The sequence below is a fragment of the Haemaphysalis longicornis genome, unplaced genomic scaffold (genome assembly GCF_048455015.1).
Source record: "Haemaphysalis longicornis isolate Haplotype H1 unplaced genomic scaffold, Haemaphysalis longicornis Haplotype H1 scaffold_7, whole genome shotgun sequence".
Classification (NCBI taxonomy): Eukaryota; Metazoa; Arthropoda; class Arachnida; order Ixodida; family Ixodidae; genus Haemaphysalis; species Haemaphysalis longicornis.
In genome coordinates, this window is record NW_027526422.1 from 76999580 (window position 1) to 77015366 (window position 15787).

General features: G+C 46.3%; 1 protein-coding gene across 1 annotated transcript in view; it reads left to right on the forward strand.

Annotated features, from left to right (window-relative positions):
* Positions 1-15787, forward strand: part of LOC144146368 (phospholipid-transporting ATPase ABCA3-like) — a 65302-nt gene that overhangs the window by 10383 nt on the left and 39132 nt on the right. The window contains exons 6-10 of the mRNA XM_077678325.1: positions 1730-1908; positions 5995-6123; positions 7645-7762; positions 10209-10363; positions 14795-14950. Coding sequence (XP_077534451.1) covers positions 1730-1908; positions 5995-6123; positions 7645-7762; positions 10209-10363; positions 14795-14950 — 737 coding nt within the window. The remainder of the gene's footprint in view (positions 1-1729; positions 1909-5994; positions 6124-7644; positions 7763-10208; positions 10364-14794; positions 14951-15787) is intronic.

Sequence of the window (15787 nt, forward strand, 5' to 3'; positions counted from 1 at the left end):
CGGCGTGCGAACGTTTCCTCTCACAGCCCTGCAAAAACTTCTGGCCTTTTAAGCGAAGAATATATGGTTTTATTTATATGGAAGCTTGTATGGCTATGTCAGCGAACAAAAACTCTCTAAGATTTACGTGCTTTTATTGAGCGAGACGTTTGAAAAAGAAGGTCCCGGTGTGTGTGCTATTAGCATGTTGTCAACTCCCATGGCGCACGCAGTTGAAAACATCAATGTAGGCCTCAATCTTGCACGTGTCTTCATTTGAATATTCCTTTTGAGTATATTAGTTATAAACTGCACAATTTTCAAGATCCGCAGTGTCTCACAAAACAAAGGCTTCTAAAAGGTTTGCTGCTGCGCCATCCGCGTCGGCCATGTCTACGCTCGCACTGCCCTCTCTACATGCCAAGTTTCCTCCGTCTTCTTGGGGCAACCGTCCCGTCGTCAAGGCAAATTGTCGTTCTCCATTTTGACTTCACTTCTCTTCTGTGCTGGTAACGGGGAGGCCGCGCGTAGTCCGGACTCAAGAGTGGAACGGAACGACTGTTCATTTTTTTTAATCTGCACTGTCAACGAGACGAAAAAGAACACAATGTAAACGTATACGGCAGCATACGTCCATTTATGTAGACACATATATGCGTATATACTGGGAGCGCGAGGTATTCGAGAACAGAACGTTGGCGTCAGGCGCAATAGAATATCTCCAGCAATATCAGACATATTTTCAACAAACTTTGCAAAGTACTTCTTTAAAGATTTATTTCCGTAATTACTCAATAAATCCAGCCACGGCGGCAATAAGCTATTCGATGCGGCTTCGCAAACGGCTGCATGCACGGATCAGGTGCTCCTTAGAGATTTTGACCGTTGATTGAGAAATGGCGGCTTCCAGCGAGTCTTTTGTATTATGTGGCCCTTTGTTAGCCTCTCTCTCAACGACGTCCCAGATGAAGTAGTGGAGCGAATTTAAATCTGCAGAAGTAGGATGCAAGTTGGGAGTGACGGGGTAGAAAAAGTCAGCCATGCCACTATTGGGTGACGCAGGCGATGTGGACAGGAACCAAATCTTGCTGAGAGTTTGGAAACACTCTCTATCTATGGCTTTACAACGGTGGCAAGCACATTCACGTAACCCGCAACATTAACGCGGTGTCCTGCAAAAATAGTGTGGCGGCATGACGTCACCCTCATTGCGGATAACGGATAACACTACCGCCGGAGAAATTAAAGGGTTCTGACGATGCCTGGCCGCTGACTGTGCTTTTTCCTTTTGGCCACAGATGCCACGTCACCGCCACAACACATCAGCTCTGTCCGCACCTTGTAAACGAGACCGCTACTTTCAGAAAGGTGGCAACTTCCAAGTCGCTGTGGTGTGTGGCCATGATGACGAGGAAGGCATGGCATTTCATTTCCGTATTCAACTTGTACACTTCCATCTTTGAGCAAACTGCGCAGTATGAATGATAAGGGGTCGACGAACAAGAAGCCGTACGCCTAGATATATATGATGAGGCTGCTGGTGTGTGTGGCGATAAGAAATAGCGTTCTCAAATACCTCGCGCACCCGGTTTCTAAACGTACATTCGGGCGTACTGGATATTTTGGTTTATCGTCTACGAGTAGACGATTTAAGACATTGTTAGCGCTGAAAGACGATACACAGAGTAGAAATTCTCTGGACGAACGTTAGACATAGAATGAATTGTCTACCATGCTTCTGCCCTGACAGATAAAACTGGATGGTCGGTGGTGACCGATAGGGTGCTGGAAGTGGACAGCGTAACCATACTGCAAATCTGGCTGTTGATGGTGCTTTCCGGAGTGGCAATGACGTTCCTGGCTTGGTACTTGTCGAAGGTTCTGCCCTGGAGCACGGACAACGTGCAGAGCCCGATATTCTTTCTGAAGGTGGGGAACTTGTTCATATCTTAATTTTAAAGGTGGGAATGACCTAAGAGGACGCCGAAGTGCGATGTAAACAATGCCTTGCCGGGCAGAAGTCAGCAATGCGTAGGTCATGTTTTGTTTTTTTTTTCGGCCTACGTACGTGCATTTGTTGACAGAAAAGCGCGTTAGCAAGTGCATGTTTTCTCATTAACCGTGCCTTTTATCGACTTGCGTATATGCCTGTCCGCGGCGCTAAATTAAAAAAAAAATGTGTGAACAGACTAAAAGGGGATAGTTAACGTGAAACAGATAAAAATCACAATTTAGAAGGCTGAGATTATCTGAAAACAAATTGCAAACTACTGCAAACTAGTCTGACGTCATTGGGCTGGTTGTTGCGGCGGGTGTAAACTGCGCATGGAGGCTGCGTGCGTCGCCTAAAAGGTAAACTAAAGCACTAAAATAGTCTGAGGATGGATCACGTGGGTTACATTGCACGATGCAGCAACAAATAAGACTTTGACAGATTCACTTCATTGTCATAAGGTTTTCTTCTTCACAGATAACCCGTAGTTGGACAGCTTCAGCTTGCGCTATAGCTCACGGAAAAACAGACGAAGAAGGAAGGAGGGATGTAGATGCTGTATGTGCTAGGGATGGTGTGGCGACTTCTAGATAGTTAGCTTGATGCTAAAGGATATTTCGTTTTCTGAGGCGTTTCACAAAGTCTTTTCACGAAGGATAGTTCATTTTACTGGGCATTTCACAGACTCAATGCCTTTTCCGAAGCATTTCTCAATGCATGCATCCCTAAGTCATTGTCTATGCGTAACAACCCATGGAGGAAGACCCATGTAACGACCCCAGCGTTCTCTTCTTGGCAACTTGCCGCATAATTCGGAAAGCAACCGCAAGACGGCGCCACTGTCCTGTTCCAGAGAAAGGTCCTGAATATAGCTCCGCAAAGGGAGCACTGCGGAATACACAGGAGTTACAATTTCGCGGTCCCTACATGTGTAATAAAACGCCACGCGATGCGTAGATTCCTATTAAAGGCAGACACATACAAACACGCACACGCTCACAAAGAAACAGACAGGGATAAATTCTCTAAAACGAGAGGGCGTCGTTTTGAAACGACGCAGTAGCGCCATGCAAATGCATGCGTTCTTGGGCTGGTGCGCCGCTTTAAGGTTTTGGGGAACAGTTTGGCTCTGCAGAAAAGCATTGTGGGAATGGCGTAAAGGGACAAGCGAAACGACGGGGAGAGTGCGTGTCTTGCTTTGCGCCCTTGCCGCAGTGTTCCTCTGCAGGGCCATTCTTGCCCCCAACACCCCAAATCGGCGCACCAGCCCAAGAACACAAGAACACATGGAACTACCGCGTCGTTTCAAAACGACGCCCGCCCTCTCGTTTTGGAGAATTGGGCCCCAGGATACGTACAATGACGACGAGGTATGGAGGGGAACCAGGCTATAAAAGACGACGCTGCCAGACCGGTACTGATGTGTATGCATGCGTACATGAGTGGCGGGACGAATACATTACGTTCCGATCTTTCCACACCTTCGATAAAGCGCCTCCGTCGAAAGCAGGGGCTAGCATATTAGTGGGTTTACATGTTTTGCACCCAAGTGTGCGGCTCCCCGTGTCGGTTGGGGCTATTAGGAGCGTACTCTGTTTGATGCAGTTTAAAGGGACACTGAAGTGAATCGTCAAGCTCCCGGTTTTGCTTGCACTGCGTAGACTGGCTTAAATACCACAATTTTTATCGTTTATCCGGTTGATAAGTAAATAATTAATTTATAAAGCCGGAAAGAAGAAGAACTATCATGCGCGGTCTCTGGCGGCCGCACCAACTAAAGGCTGTGACGACGGGAGGAGGCGCACCGTGATTGGACGATGTCCAGGATTAGCATTCCAACAAGTTTCGGTTTTGCAAAACAACATGCTTTACATCCGACGGCATCGTTGGATGGGCATTGTCGGTGTCTCAGTAATCGTCGTACCGCGTTTCTGCCATGTTGTCGGCTGTAAAATGCCTAAGATAAGCCTCCCAGGACGACTTGGAATCGTAGCAATCACTAGCCGAGGACTACGCAGTGGATGAACGACCTCCATCTCGCCGCAGACGCTCAAATGCCATGCGCTTTTCCCGCATATTCGGAGCTTGCTTCAACCATGTCTATATATCGTAAACAGCGTGTTCGCACCAGGCCAAGGTTGCTGATTCTGGCCTGTTTCCACAGCTCGCAAGTAGTCGCTTCTTGTAGCAACAGCACGCCAGCGAGACCTCGCTAGCGCATCAGTGAGACCTCGCTAGCGCGTCAGTGTCAGTCTGCGTGCGTTCTGCGAACTCGCTCGTGGAGCAGTGAATGTTACGGCCCAAAAATGTTGAACTCAGTTTTAGAAAACCGGCCGCAAACGAAAAAAAATCAACTTACCAAAAAAGCACGTACCCCCGAGGATTCGAACTTGCGACTTGCAAAACAGTAATCCTAGCGCTCCAGACCACTGGGCCACGGGCGAACGATGCGAATGTTTGAAATATAAGATATATAATGTAGAACCAGTTTACACTGCTATTTATTTTTAGCAATTCAAGTACCTTAGGTGACTATTTGTTGTATAGCGCTCGTGCAGTAAGCGTCACCAAACTTCCACAATATCTCACGTCTAGCAATTGCATTTCTTGGACGGAAAAGCGTTCGCAGATGTGTGATCGTGCTGCTGACCGCTGTGCTTGTTCACCCAACGCAAAAAGTGCTTCCTGCTCCCTAGTTTTGCTCTGTACGGTATAAGTTTCAGTTGATTTTATTTCCTTAGTACATATATTGACTTCGCTGACCCTCCTCCCGCCTTCAAGTTGCCTTAGGGTTTCCTACTAGCGTACCAGTCAGCGAAGCGTCGCATGTGCACTTGTGCGGCGCTTGTGTGGAGCGACCTGGACTCGGAGCTTGATACAGTGTACAAACAAACAAAGTAAAGAAAGGCACATTGTTCCATTCACGAACGTGTTGTGGCTTAGTTTCAACTGAGCGAATGAATTGTGAGTACCTGTCGGCGGCCGGCGCACAAAACGCTGGGCCGACTGTCTTTGTCGGAAGGTCGGCGAGCCGTGCAGTAGCGTACCCAATAGCCAGCTCATCTCCTCCTGACGTCACACGAAAACGCCACATAAAATGGGCGAGGGTGCAGAGAGGAGGACAGCATTTTCGAATTGATTTTTCTACTAAATAAATTCGCGTAAACGAGCTCAGTGTGGTCGAAAAATGGCCTATGGACTCCGGACTACAATTTGCGCTAGCAATCCCGCAATGTTTACTAATCACTGCTGTGTCCCTTTAAAACACGTGCTGATTGTTTAGGCGCAGCGGAGGTTTCACGTGCCAATGCGAAACGTCTTGTGCATAACGTGCTGTTGCGCGAAAGTCTCAGGTAGTTTTGTTGGCCATTGCATGCAAATAGTCACAGCAGTGCGAGGAGGCTCTGTGCACGTAGTCAATCCTTCTGTTGTTGGCAGACTGGTAGCATTAAAAAGGGGTAGTTCTCCTTAAGTTCGGTCCACTGTATCTAAACCAGCTTAGTACCCATGCCCCGAAAAGCAACGCGTAGATGAATTACTCAGTTTCAGGATACTACAGTTTCGACAGATGCGCTGCGTTTGGCACCAGCACTTTCTCCCTAAGTTTATAAACGCTGAGGATATCGAACAAGCAACCCAATCGTACACAGAAAGTTTTTTTCTTGTTAGGGGCGAACCACCTTATACCTCGCTTTGTCCGGGGCTTGGCGTCCGTGTACACAGGGTTGCGCATGCGCGAAGAGAATTGCATTGGATTGGATTTGGATTAGATTGGATTGAAATGGATTTTATTGGGTTGGATTAAGTTGAATTGCAGCGGATTAGATTGGATTGGATTGGAATTGTATATACTGTACACACGCGTTGTCACTCATTTACATGCGCGAGTGGGCAATTCCACCGGTGATTTACTGTAAGAACAATCCCCAGTACTTCACTCACTCGTCTTGATTGACTTCGTGGAGATGCGTGAATTTTTTTCACCAACGCGATTATGCTCTTTCGCACTGTTTGTGTGCCAGCCGAGCTACTGGAAGCCCGTTACGGCTGAACATGCCTCCGAGGACACTGGTCCCAGAAGGGACCCGGCACGATTCGAGGAGGCTCCGCCCAACGTGCGTCCAGTTATTGTCGTCAGAAACCTCACCAAGGTACGACGTCATGGAATGTCCAAGGGTTTTCATGCTGGCGTGTCGTTTCGCACTTGTCTCCCACTCTGAAATTTCCGTCATTAGTGTGAGTGAGCATGCTACACGGAGCGACATGGCGAAGCGCATTACGGACGGAATGCAGCGCTGTCGAGGCGCGGCAATCTCTCAGCATAAACGGCATTAAACTCGTCGAAAATGTGCCTTCGTCGCCAGTGTAAATCTACCTTCAGAATTAGACGCATTCAAATGGGGCTTGTGGAGGAAGCGTGGTTTTATACCAAATAATTTGGACTAACAGAACTTCTTTAACATCCAGTGAAACAAGGTGTACACGGAGATTTGTATTTTATTTTGCGTAGACGGGAGCTGAGCACGCCACGTGTTGTTGAGTGTCGAACATCATAGTAGATCAATTCTTCCTTATAGCGGGAAGGTATATGATTACAAATACTTTTTCGTGCGTTAAATGTATTGATAAGAAGATTTTTGTTTCAAAGTATGTGTCTTCTCAGGTGAACCGTAGTACAAAACGTGACGTTTTTTAGAACTCGTGTAGTGAGTAACGAAGCTTGACACATCGGCATTTTATTGCTGTCATTGTAAATAGAATATGGTTCACTGCGAAAGAAAACCAAGGACAATCTCGCGCTGCAACTATAGAGCTGGCCTTTGGGACAAGTGCGGCCATATAATTAACTCAAGATTTAATACTTACTGTCAACAGATTTTCTTCAGCAGTATTGATTGATTGTAGGGTTTTAACGCGCCGACGCAACGCAGGCGATGAGGCACGCCGTAGTGGAGGGCTACGGATTAATTTTTACCACCTGGGGATCTTTAACGTGTGCCGAAATGTCGCACACACGGGCGTTTTTGCTTTTCGCCTCCATCAGAAAAGCGGCCGCCACCTTGTGCGCAGGAGCGCAACGCCTTAGCCACTGAGCCACCGCGGCGGGTCTTCAGCAGTATAAGAGAATTGCCTTGAAAGCTTTGCAGGCTTCTGGATTAGAACGAGTTGTTACTTAATGGCGAAATTGTTATTCGATATGCCTAGCAGGCTTCATAAGCACAGTGTTGATGTCGGTAGCATTAACAAACAAATTACGTGTTTTTCTATGGAGTATTCGCTGGAACGAGCATTTTTTGTGCTTATATGTAGTTTGCTTATGTAAGAAACTAAGCTGTCGTGGAGGCTCGGCAAATGGAGATTGGCATGAGTGGGTACTTGAATATAGTGATTCAGCAGATTTCTCATAGACGTTGTTAGCGAACTCCGAAGAGGAAACGCTACTTGAGCAAGCAGTTCGGTTAAGAACTGAATATAATCGCGTGCTATTTCCGCTTTGTGTTTCTGGAGCAAAAGAAACCACGGGTCTGTTTGGCTTCAAAATTCGTTGACATGGATACAACTTTTAAAGAGTAAGCGTAGTTCAAAGCAATCTCGCAATGTTCCTAGCTCACATAATGTCAGCGGTGAAACTCTCAGTTTAAAATATCCCTGTGTTTCGCCGCTGATTGCAGATGTTCGGACAGAAAAGTGCTCTCAGTGGGCTTAACTTGGAGGTGTACGAGTCGAAGGTGACTGTGCTTCTGGGCCACAACGGAGCCGGAAAGACGACGCTGATGAGCATACTCACTGGTGAGCTAAGCTTTGTTCCAAAAAGAAAGTGGCATAGAATAAAGGATAAAGAAGGTAGCCTAAAATGACACAAAAATGATTATACGCTCTTTGCTGAGCACCACGCGTTGTTCACGAATGGGAGCACCTGCTTAAAGGAGCCATGAAGACAAAATATAAGTTGGGTTTATTAGAAAGACCGCTTAGTCCCGATAACAATGATACCAATATCATCGCAATATTCGAACAAATAAAGGAGACATGAAAGAAAACATGTGAAGCAGTCGCGACCCCCTAGCCAATTTCCCGCAACTTTTCTATGACGTCACGGAACCTTGTTTGTGCGATTGGCGGCCGCCTAACTGACCTGTCGCGACGACACATGACTGGACGTCTGTAATGGGGCCTCTAGTTCCATTTGACCGCATTACTTGAATGCTAACGTGCAGTTAACGCACTGAAAATTATATTTTATTGTTGGCCCGTATGACGTCATTCTTGCTCATAACACGTTACTGCGGCGCAAAATTTGAAAGTTTTTAAATACTTTTCGCTTTTTTTTTCGTTAAAAAACACCTTTTGGGGCTGTAATGGAGCTGAGTGACACTGAATCCTAGTTTTTTCAAATTAAACGAAGTTGTATTTTCTCTTCATGGCTCCTTTAAGCCTGATAAAGATAGGTTGCGGGGTTTTTCCTCCAATGAAACATGTTGTTGGGCGAGTTGGTACGTACTTAATGGAAGGCTTAGCACAAAGACGAGGACGGTGACAGACGGGACAGCACCTGTGTCGTCAGGGTAGGTTTAGCCCGCGTGCTTGTCCTACAAAGATCACTCGCTTGCTGTGTGAGTGGTGGTGGCTTGCATATCCTCTATGCTACTGCCTCGCTCCTGTTCTTTAAAAGAGGGTTTTCAGCTTACCATTTTTTAGAAAGGCAGTTCTGTGCAGACGATTTACTTGTTTGTCAGAATACTGAAATGCAACCTTGATAGTGGGATGGAAGGGACTAAAATGGAATAGCAAAGCCTTCAAACTATTTCGTCCGTGTTTTAAAATGTCGAAGATATCGTTCATGTATTGGAAGTAAATGTTCGGTTTATGCGAAGCCGTTAGGGAAAGCTGTTTTGAGTATATATGCTTAAAGACGCTTGCGTGATAGGTTCAGCTGGACGTTTATTATGCGGTGCCGCCGCCTCGGAAAAGCGATCAGGTCGACAGTGATGGCGATGTTCACGAAAAAATGACGGTGAGCATGATCAACGCCACCTGTATAACGTGGCCTATCGCGTCAGCTGACGATGGCAAAACAGAGAGGTTCCTGTTGCTCTGTCCTGCCATTCCTCGTTCGCCTGAGTTCTATCCGCTGGGCAGTGCTGCCCTGAGAAAAATATACAAAATAATTTCAGGAGGTTGTAAAGCCTACGCAAGGTGGCAATCCTAAGTCTACGTGTTTTGGTCCCCACGACACCTAGTTTTTTCGCTGATCAGGGGTGTGGCGCGCGCCAGCGGACATGCCTCAGGCGTCCCTACTCATCCATTGGAAAGCGGCTGTCGTGACGTGCAGTGTTATACAGGCATAATTGTGAGGCGCAGAATATGAAGTACAAAATAGCCCCCCTAAGGTAGCAGCAACTATACTTGTTAGTTGCAAAGAGCGCCCGAGAATATGAAGTACAAAATAGCGCCCCTGAGGTAGCAGCAACTATACTTGTTAGTTGCAAAGAGCGCCCAATACCTTCGTGAAAATAATTCTGAAAAGTAATGGGTATATTGCGAGTCCTTGACGCAAATTTTAGGGGCACTCATTTAGAGATACGTTCAGTATCATCATGCGCGGTAAGCACAACAGATTAATGAAAAATACAAATTGAACAAGGACAGCACTATTTCTTCCGGCTTACCGTGTAACTGGACCCAAAACTGTGGTTCACTCATCTTAGGTCTCGTCCGCTAACGTTGACGTCAAAAGCCTACGAACTTGCTTCGTCAGTACACCACCGCATTTGAGCTTACGCCGTACGGTAGGGCTGAGGTCCACTTGACGTTGCGGTTATGCTTATGTCGGAAGCCTTTGAGGCATCCCTTCATCTGTTTTTTTTCCAAGGTTACTTTGCATAGTGGCGAATCTGGAACAGTGGGGTCCATTGTAGTGTAGAACAGGCGGTTGGGCGAGTAAGTACGCCATGAGACGCATTAAGAGCGCTAAAACACGAGATATAAAAGGAGCAGAACGAGGTGTAAACTTGGTGCTTTGTCAATTCTCCTCCTCCTTTTCCGTCGGGTTTTTAGCGGATTTATTAGGCCCAATTTATTCGCGCGAATTCAAAGCTAAGCTTCAGAGTAATGGTCTTAGATATAGTACGAAATCGCCGTTGCTAACGCTGTGCATGCATTTCATACAGCGCCGTTCCGCGCTCCATATCCTCAGATTTGTTGAGTGTTCCATTTAAGGACTGGTCATGCGCAGGCATTAAGGGTCCGACCAGCGGTGTGGCCCGTGTCTACGGCTACGACGCTGCCACCTGCCGTGACGACATCCGCAAGATTGTCAGCTTTTGCCAGCAGACGGACATCTTCTTCGAGGACCTGTCGTGCACAGAGAACCTTATGTACTTCGGATCGGTGCGTTCCCTGTTATTGCTTGTGTTCACTGGCGAGGCGCGCATGCAGGCAACCGTGTGAGTGCGCCGTCCCTCGTTACGTCTGGCTCCACGGGATGACGGTACTTGTCCTTGCTAAGCACAGGACTGTGTCGCACGTTAACAAACTCTACCTCAATGAACGCAAAGTATTGCCTCGAGTCCAATGTCAGTGCGATGAATAACATCTATGAGTGCACCACCGTTGAGAACCGGGTTGAAACCGAGCAGACGACGCACGCCGCTGTTTTTTTCTTCTTCGGCGTGCGGGCGCAGTGGCCCAAGCCGCGCCATTTCCGCGGCGCATCGGCCATGTCTGTGGCCGTTTCCAGTGTAGCCAAGCGAAGAAATTGACAGCTAAACTTTCCAACGAATACCACCTATAGCCTAAAACGTATAACCCACGTGCCCGCGGAGGATACAGGAAAGAAAAGGGAATTAACGCTTATTCTGCGCATGAGGTAGAAATTCGGCAGAATGGTTCAAACATTTGCAGGGATGCTTGAATCTTTGTTAAGGCACTTCGGTAAAACAAGCTGTTCGCAAGTTGGTGCATATTGATGATAAAATTAAAGCACGGCTAAGATAACGGCACACAAAAGAACGATGGGACGAGCGCTCTTTTTTCTGTGTTTCTATGAATACAGGAAAAATAACTGGAAGCATACGCGCAGGAAAATAAAAGAAACTGCAGAAAGAAACAAAAGATAGCTACAATCAAAGTCAAGTTTCCATGAATTCAAACTCAGTTGCAGTCAGAAGCAAAGATGTGTCGCTGACGCACTGGCCCCCTTATTTCTTAATATAAAAGGCTTCTAAGAGCTCCTTTGCTACTGTATTGTCACTCCTGCCGATAATTTGAATATGCTCGAAGAAAGGTCTCCATTTCGTTTCCAACGATCTGACAGGCCTGCACTGTTCACAATGCGCGGGTAGAGGAAAGCGCCTGTCCCGTCGTTCTTTCGCGTGTCACTGTCTCAGTCGCGCTCTAATTTTATAATCAGTATGCTCCATTAAAGCTTCTGTGGCCAGAGACAGTGCCCTGAGCCGATTACGGGGAACAGCGATCGTATTTCATCTAATTGCTCCCATAATCACTCATCCCGCGCACTATTTTTAAGTGGAATGATTTTCTAGAGCGTGTTGCAACCGAAAAAGATCCCAATAAATTCCAATAAGTTGCGAAAGATCCCAACAACTTGCAGCTCTTGCACACCACTGCCACTATTTTTTTTGCAAGGAAATATTCTTTTTCCTTGTAGTTCTTTGTAGTTTCGATTCAATGCTTTTGTTTTTTTGCAGGCTATTTATTTATTTATTTATTTATTTATTTATGCATACTGCAACCAGTAAGGGCTATGGCAGGAGTGGGGAAGAGGGTGGTACAAAACAAACATGGTGTAATACTTTGCGAAGGAAAGTACTTTAGCAATAAATTATACAATACATGGTGGCAAGACATGGCATGACATGGTGGTATAATGAAGACGTGGTGGCAAGGAACAGAACACAGCAAACATAACAAAAAAGGGAAAAGGAAAACAAAGGGTATTTATGGATAACGCGAATTCATTTAAGGGCAAAGAACTTGTGTCACCGATTAAGTTATTCCAATGTTCAACAGTTCGTGGAAGGAAGCTAAATTTAAACGTGTTAGTACGGGCGTATAATGATGTCGTATTCAGAGGATGTTACTGGCGTGTTAAAGAAGGTCTGGAACAGGCTAAGTACAGATCTTTTGAAAGCTTGCACGACAAGTAACTTATAGAGTGAAATAGCTTAAGCGATTCAATGTTCCTCCGCGATGAAAGTAGTGATATATGTTTAAAGATGGTAATGCTGACGTAGGTGAAAAAGCAGAGTCATATCGCCTGAAGATGAATCTAATGGCCTTTTTCTGTACGGATTCAATTTGTTTGACTTCGTACTGGTTGTTTGGGTTCCATACAGGTGACGCCTACTCGAGCACGGGGCGGATAAGGGTCTTGTACACAGCTAGTTTCGTATGACTAGGGCGCAAATTGTGTGTATGTGAACAAATAAGAATTTGCGGAGTCGGAATGTAATCTAGTTTTGGAGATCACATGTAGTCTGAATCCTCTTTCCCGGATGTGGTTACTCCCACTTTCGCACAAGAGGTGGGGCCAATCTGCAAATTGTGTTAATGTGAACAAATGAGAATTTTCGGCGTCGGAATGTAATCTAGTTTTGGAGATCACATGTAGTCTCAATCCGCTTTCCCGGATGTGGTTACTCACACTTTTGCACAAGAGGTGGGGCCAATCTGCAAATTGTGTGTATGTGAACAAATAAGAATTTGCGGAGTCGGAATGTAATCTAGTTTTGGAGATCACATGTAGTCTGAATCCGCTTTCCCGGATGTGGTTACTCCCACTTTCGCACAAGAGGTGGGGCCAATCTGCAAGTTGTGTGTATGTGAACAAATAAGAATTTGCGGAGTCGGAATGTAATCTAGTTTTGGAGATCACATGTAGTCTGAATCCGCTTTCCCGGATGTGGTTACTCACACTTTTGCACAAGAGGTGGGGCCAATCTGCAAATTGTGTGTATGTGAACAAATGAGAATTTGCGGAGTCGGAATATAATCTAAAATGGCTCTGGTCTGTGCTAGTTGGTACATCTTCGGTGGGAATCAGCTTGAATAAGACGAACACAAAAGGAAGAGGGGGTAACAGTGTGTCGTGTTACCCCCTCTTCCTTTTGTGTTCGTCTTATTCAAGCTGATTCCCACCGAGGAATATAATCTAGTTTTAGAGATCACATGTAGTCTGAATCCGCTTTCCCGGATGTGGTTACTCACACTTTTGCACAAGAGGTGGGCCAATCTGCAAATTGTGTGTATGTGAACAAATGAGAATTTGCGGAGTCGGAATATAATCTAGTTTTAGAGATCACATGTAGTCTGAATCCGCTTTCCCGGATGTGGTTACTCCCACTTTTGCACAAGAGGTGGGGCCCATCTGCAAATTGTGTGTATGTGAACATATGAGAATTTGCGGAGTCGGAATGTAATCTAGTTTTGGAGATCACATGTAGTCTGAATCCGATTTTCCGGAGGTGGTTACTCACACTTTTGCACAAGAGGTGGGGCCAATCTGCAAATTGTGTGTATGTGAACAAATGAGAATTTGCGGAGTCGGAATGTAATCTAGTTTTAGAGATCACATGTAATCTGAATCCGCTTTCCCGGATGTGGTTACTCACACTTTTGCACAAGAGGTGGGGCCCATCTGCAAATTGTGTGTATGTGAACAAATGAGAATTTGCGGAGTCGGAATGTAATCTAGTTTTGGAGATCACATGTAGTCTGAATCCGATTTTCCGGAGGTGGTTACTCACACTTTTGCACAAGAGGTGGGGCCAATCTGCAAATTGTGTGTATGTGAACAAATGAGAATTTGCGGAGTCGGAATGTAATCTAGTTTTAGAGATCACATGTAATCTGAATCCGCTTTCCCGGATGTGGTTACTCCCACTTTTGCACAAGAGGTGGGGCCCATCTGCAAATTGTGTGTATGTGAACAAATGAGAATTTGCGGAGTCGGAATGTAATCTAGTTTTGGAGATCACATGTAGTCTCAATCCGCTTTCCCGGATGTGGTTACTCCCACTTTCGCACAAGAGGTGGGGCCAATCTGCAAATTGTGTGTATGTGAACAAATGAGAATTTGCGGAGTCGGAATGTAATCTAGTTTTAGAGATCACATGTAGTCTGAATCCGCTTTCCCGGATGTGGTTACTCCCACTTTCGCACAAGAGGTGGGGCCAATCTGCAAATTGTGTGTATGTGAACAAATAAGAATTTGCGGAGTCGGAATGTAATCTAGTTTTGGAGATCACATGTAGTCTGAATCCACTTTCCCGGATGTGGTTACTCACACTTTTGCACAAGAGGTGGGGCCAATCTGCAAATTGTGTGTATGTGAACAAATGAGAATTTGCGGAGTCGGAATATAATCTAGTTTTAGAGATCACATGTAGTCTGAATCCGCTTTCCCGGATGTGGTTACTCACACTTTTGCACAAGAGGTGGGGCCAATCTGCAAATTGTGTGTATGTGAACAAATGAGAATTTGCGGAGTCGGAATGTAATCTAGTTTTGGAGATCACATGTAGTCTGAATCCGCTTTCCCGGATGTGGTTACTCCCACTTTCGCACAAGAGGTGGGGCCAATCTGCAAATTGTGTGTATGTGAACAAATAAGAATTTACGGAGTCGGAATGTAATCTAGTTTTGGAGATCACATGTAGTCTGAATCCGCTTTCCCGGATGTGGTTTCCATGGCGGTTTCCATGCGTGGTTGCTTCATGCAAACCGTAGACTTTACGTACGCATTCATTGGCGTTCCTCCCTTTTTGTGTCGCTGATCTTCGGCCATGCATGGTGGTGCAGCTGAAAGGATCCACCAGGCATGAGGTACGGGAAGCCATCAAGAGAACGCTGAAGGTGGTAAACCTAGAGGACAAGGCGTACAACATGCCCAGGCAGCTGTCGGGAGGAATGAAGCGGAGACTCAGCCTCGCCATCGCCCTTGTGTCCAACCCCAAGGTAGGAGCAGGCGTTTATGTGAACTGCAGTTTGACAGCACCAATATGTCCGTCGGAGAAAACGCGAACAGTGACATGTATTTCCAGTCATATGGATGGAGGACGCACCAACAGACAGGCAGGGAAGGGAGGACAGGCAGGTGGGCTTGTGGTTTCTAGACGTGTTATTGCCACATTTATTTGATGTCGAATACCTTGTTTTACATGAATTTAGGAGAGCGTGAACGCACGTGCAGTCGGAAATGGCGCGATCGCCGCACCGCATATTGTTACGATTTAGGGTGAAGTGCTTCGCCGTTACCTTGTGCGCGAATGACACGCCGTCTAAGTTTTGGGCATTGCGGGGAAGTTACGTGTGTGTGGGGCGGTGAAGCCAGCTCATCAAACTTGTTTCGTCAAGTTGGAGCCTGTCTGTCGCGCGGTCCCTCGGAGCCGGTGAATCACGCCCGCGGCGGCTGCAAAAACCGTTCTGGTGTGGATTCAGCAGAGGCGTAGTGCGCTGGCCTCCCCTCTTCCGCCTCCTTTTAACCGGCACAGCGTGCTCCAGCTTCTGGGAACATTAGCGGTGATCCTAGGGACTGCGAACACGGAATATAGGAAGAGTGTTTTTTTATATTTGTACTATTTTACCGTGCGCAAGACACATAACGCCTGTTGACCGTTGGGAGTTCTGTTTTTTACAGTCATGTCTTGTTAATATGAACCTTGTTAATATGGATACTCCGCAGTATGGACGAAATTTTCGGCGACCGGCCTATCGCCATGCAATTCTGTCCATAGAAACCCGCAGTCCTGACTTATATCGACGGCTGTTGTAGAGCGAGCTACACTGGTCGAG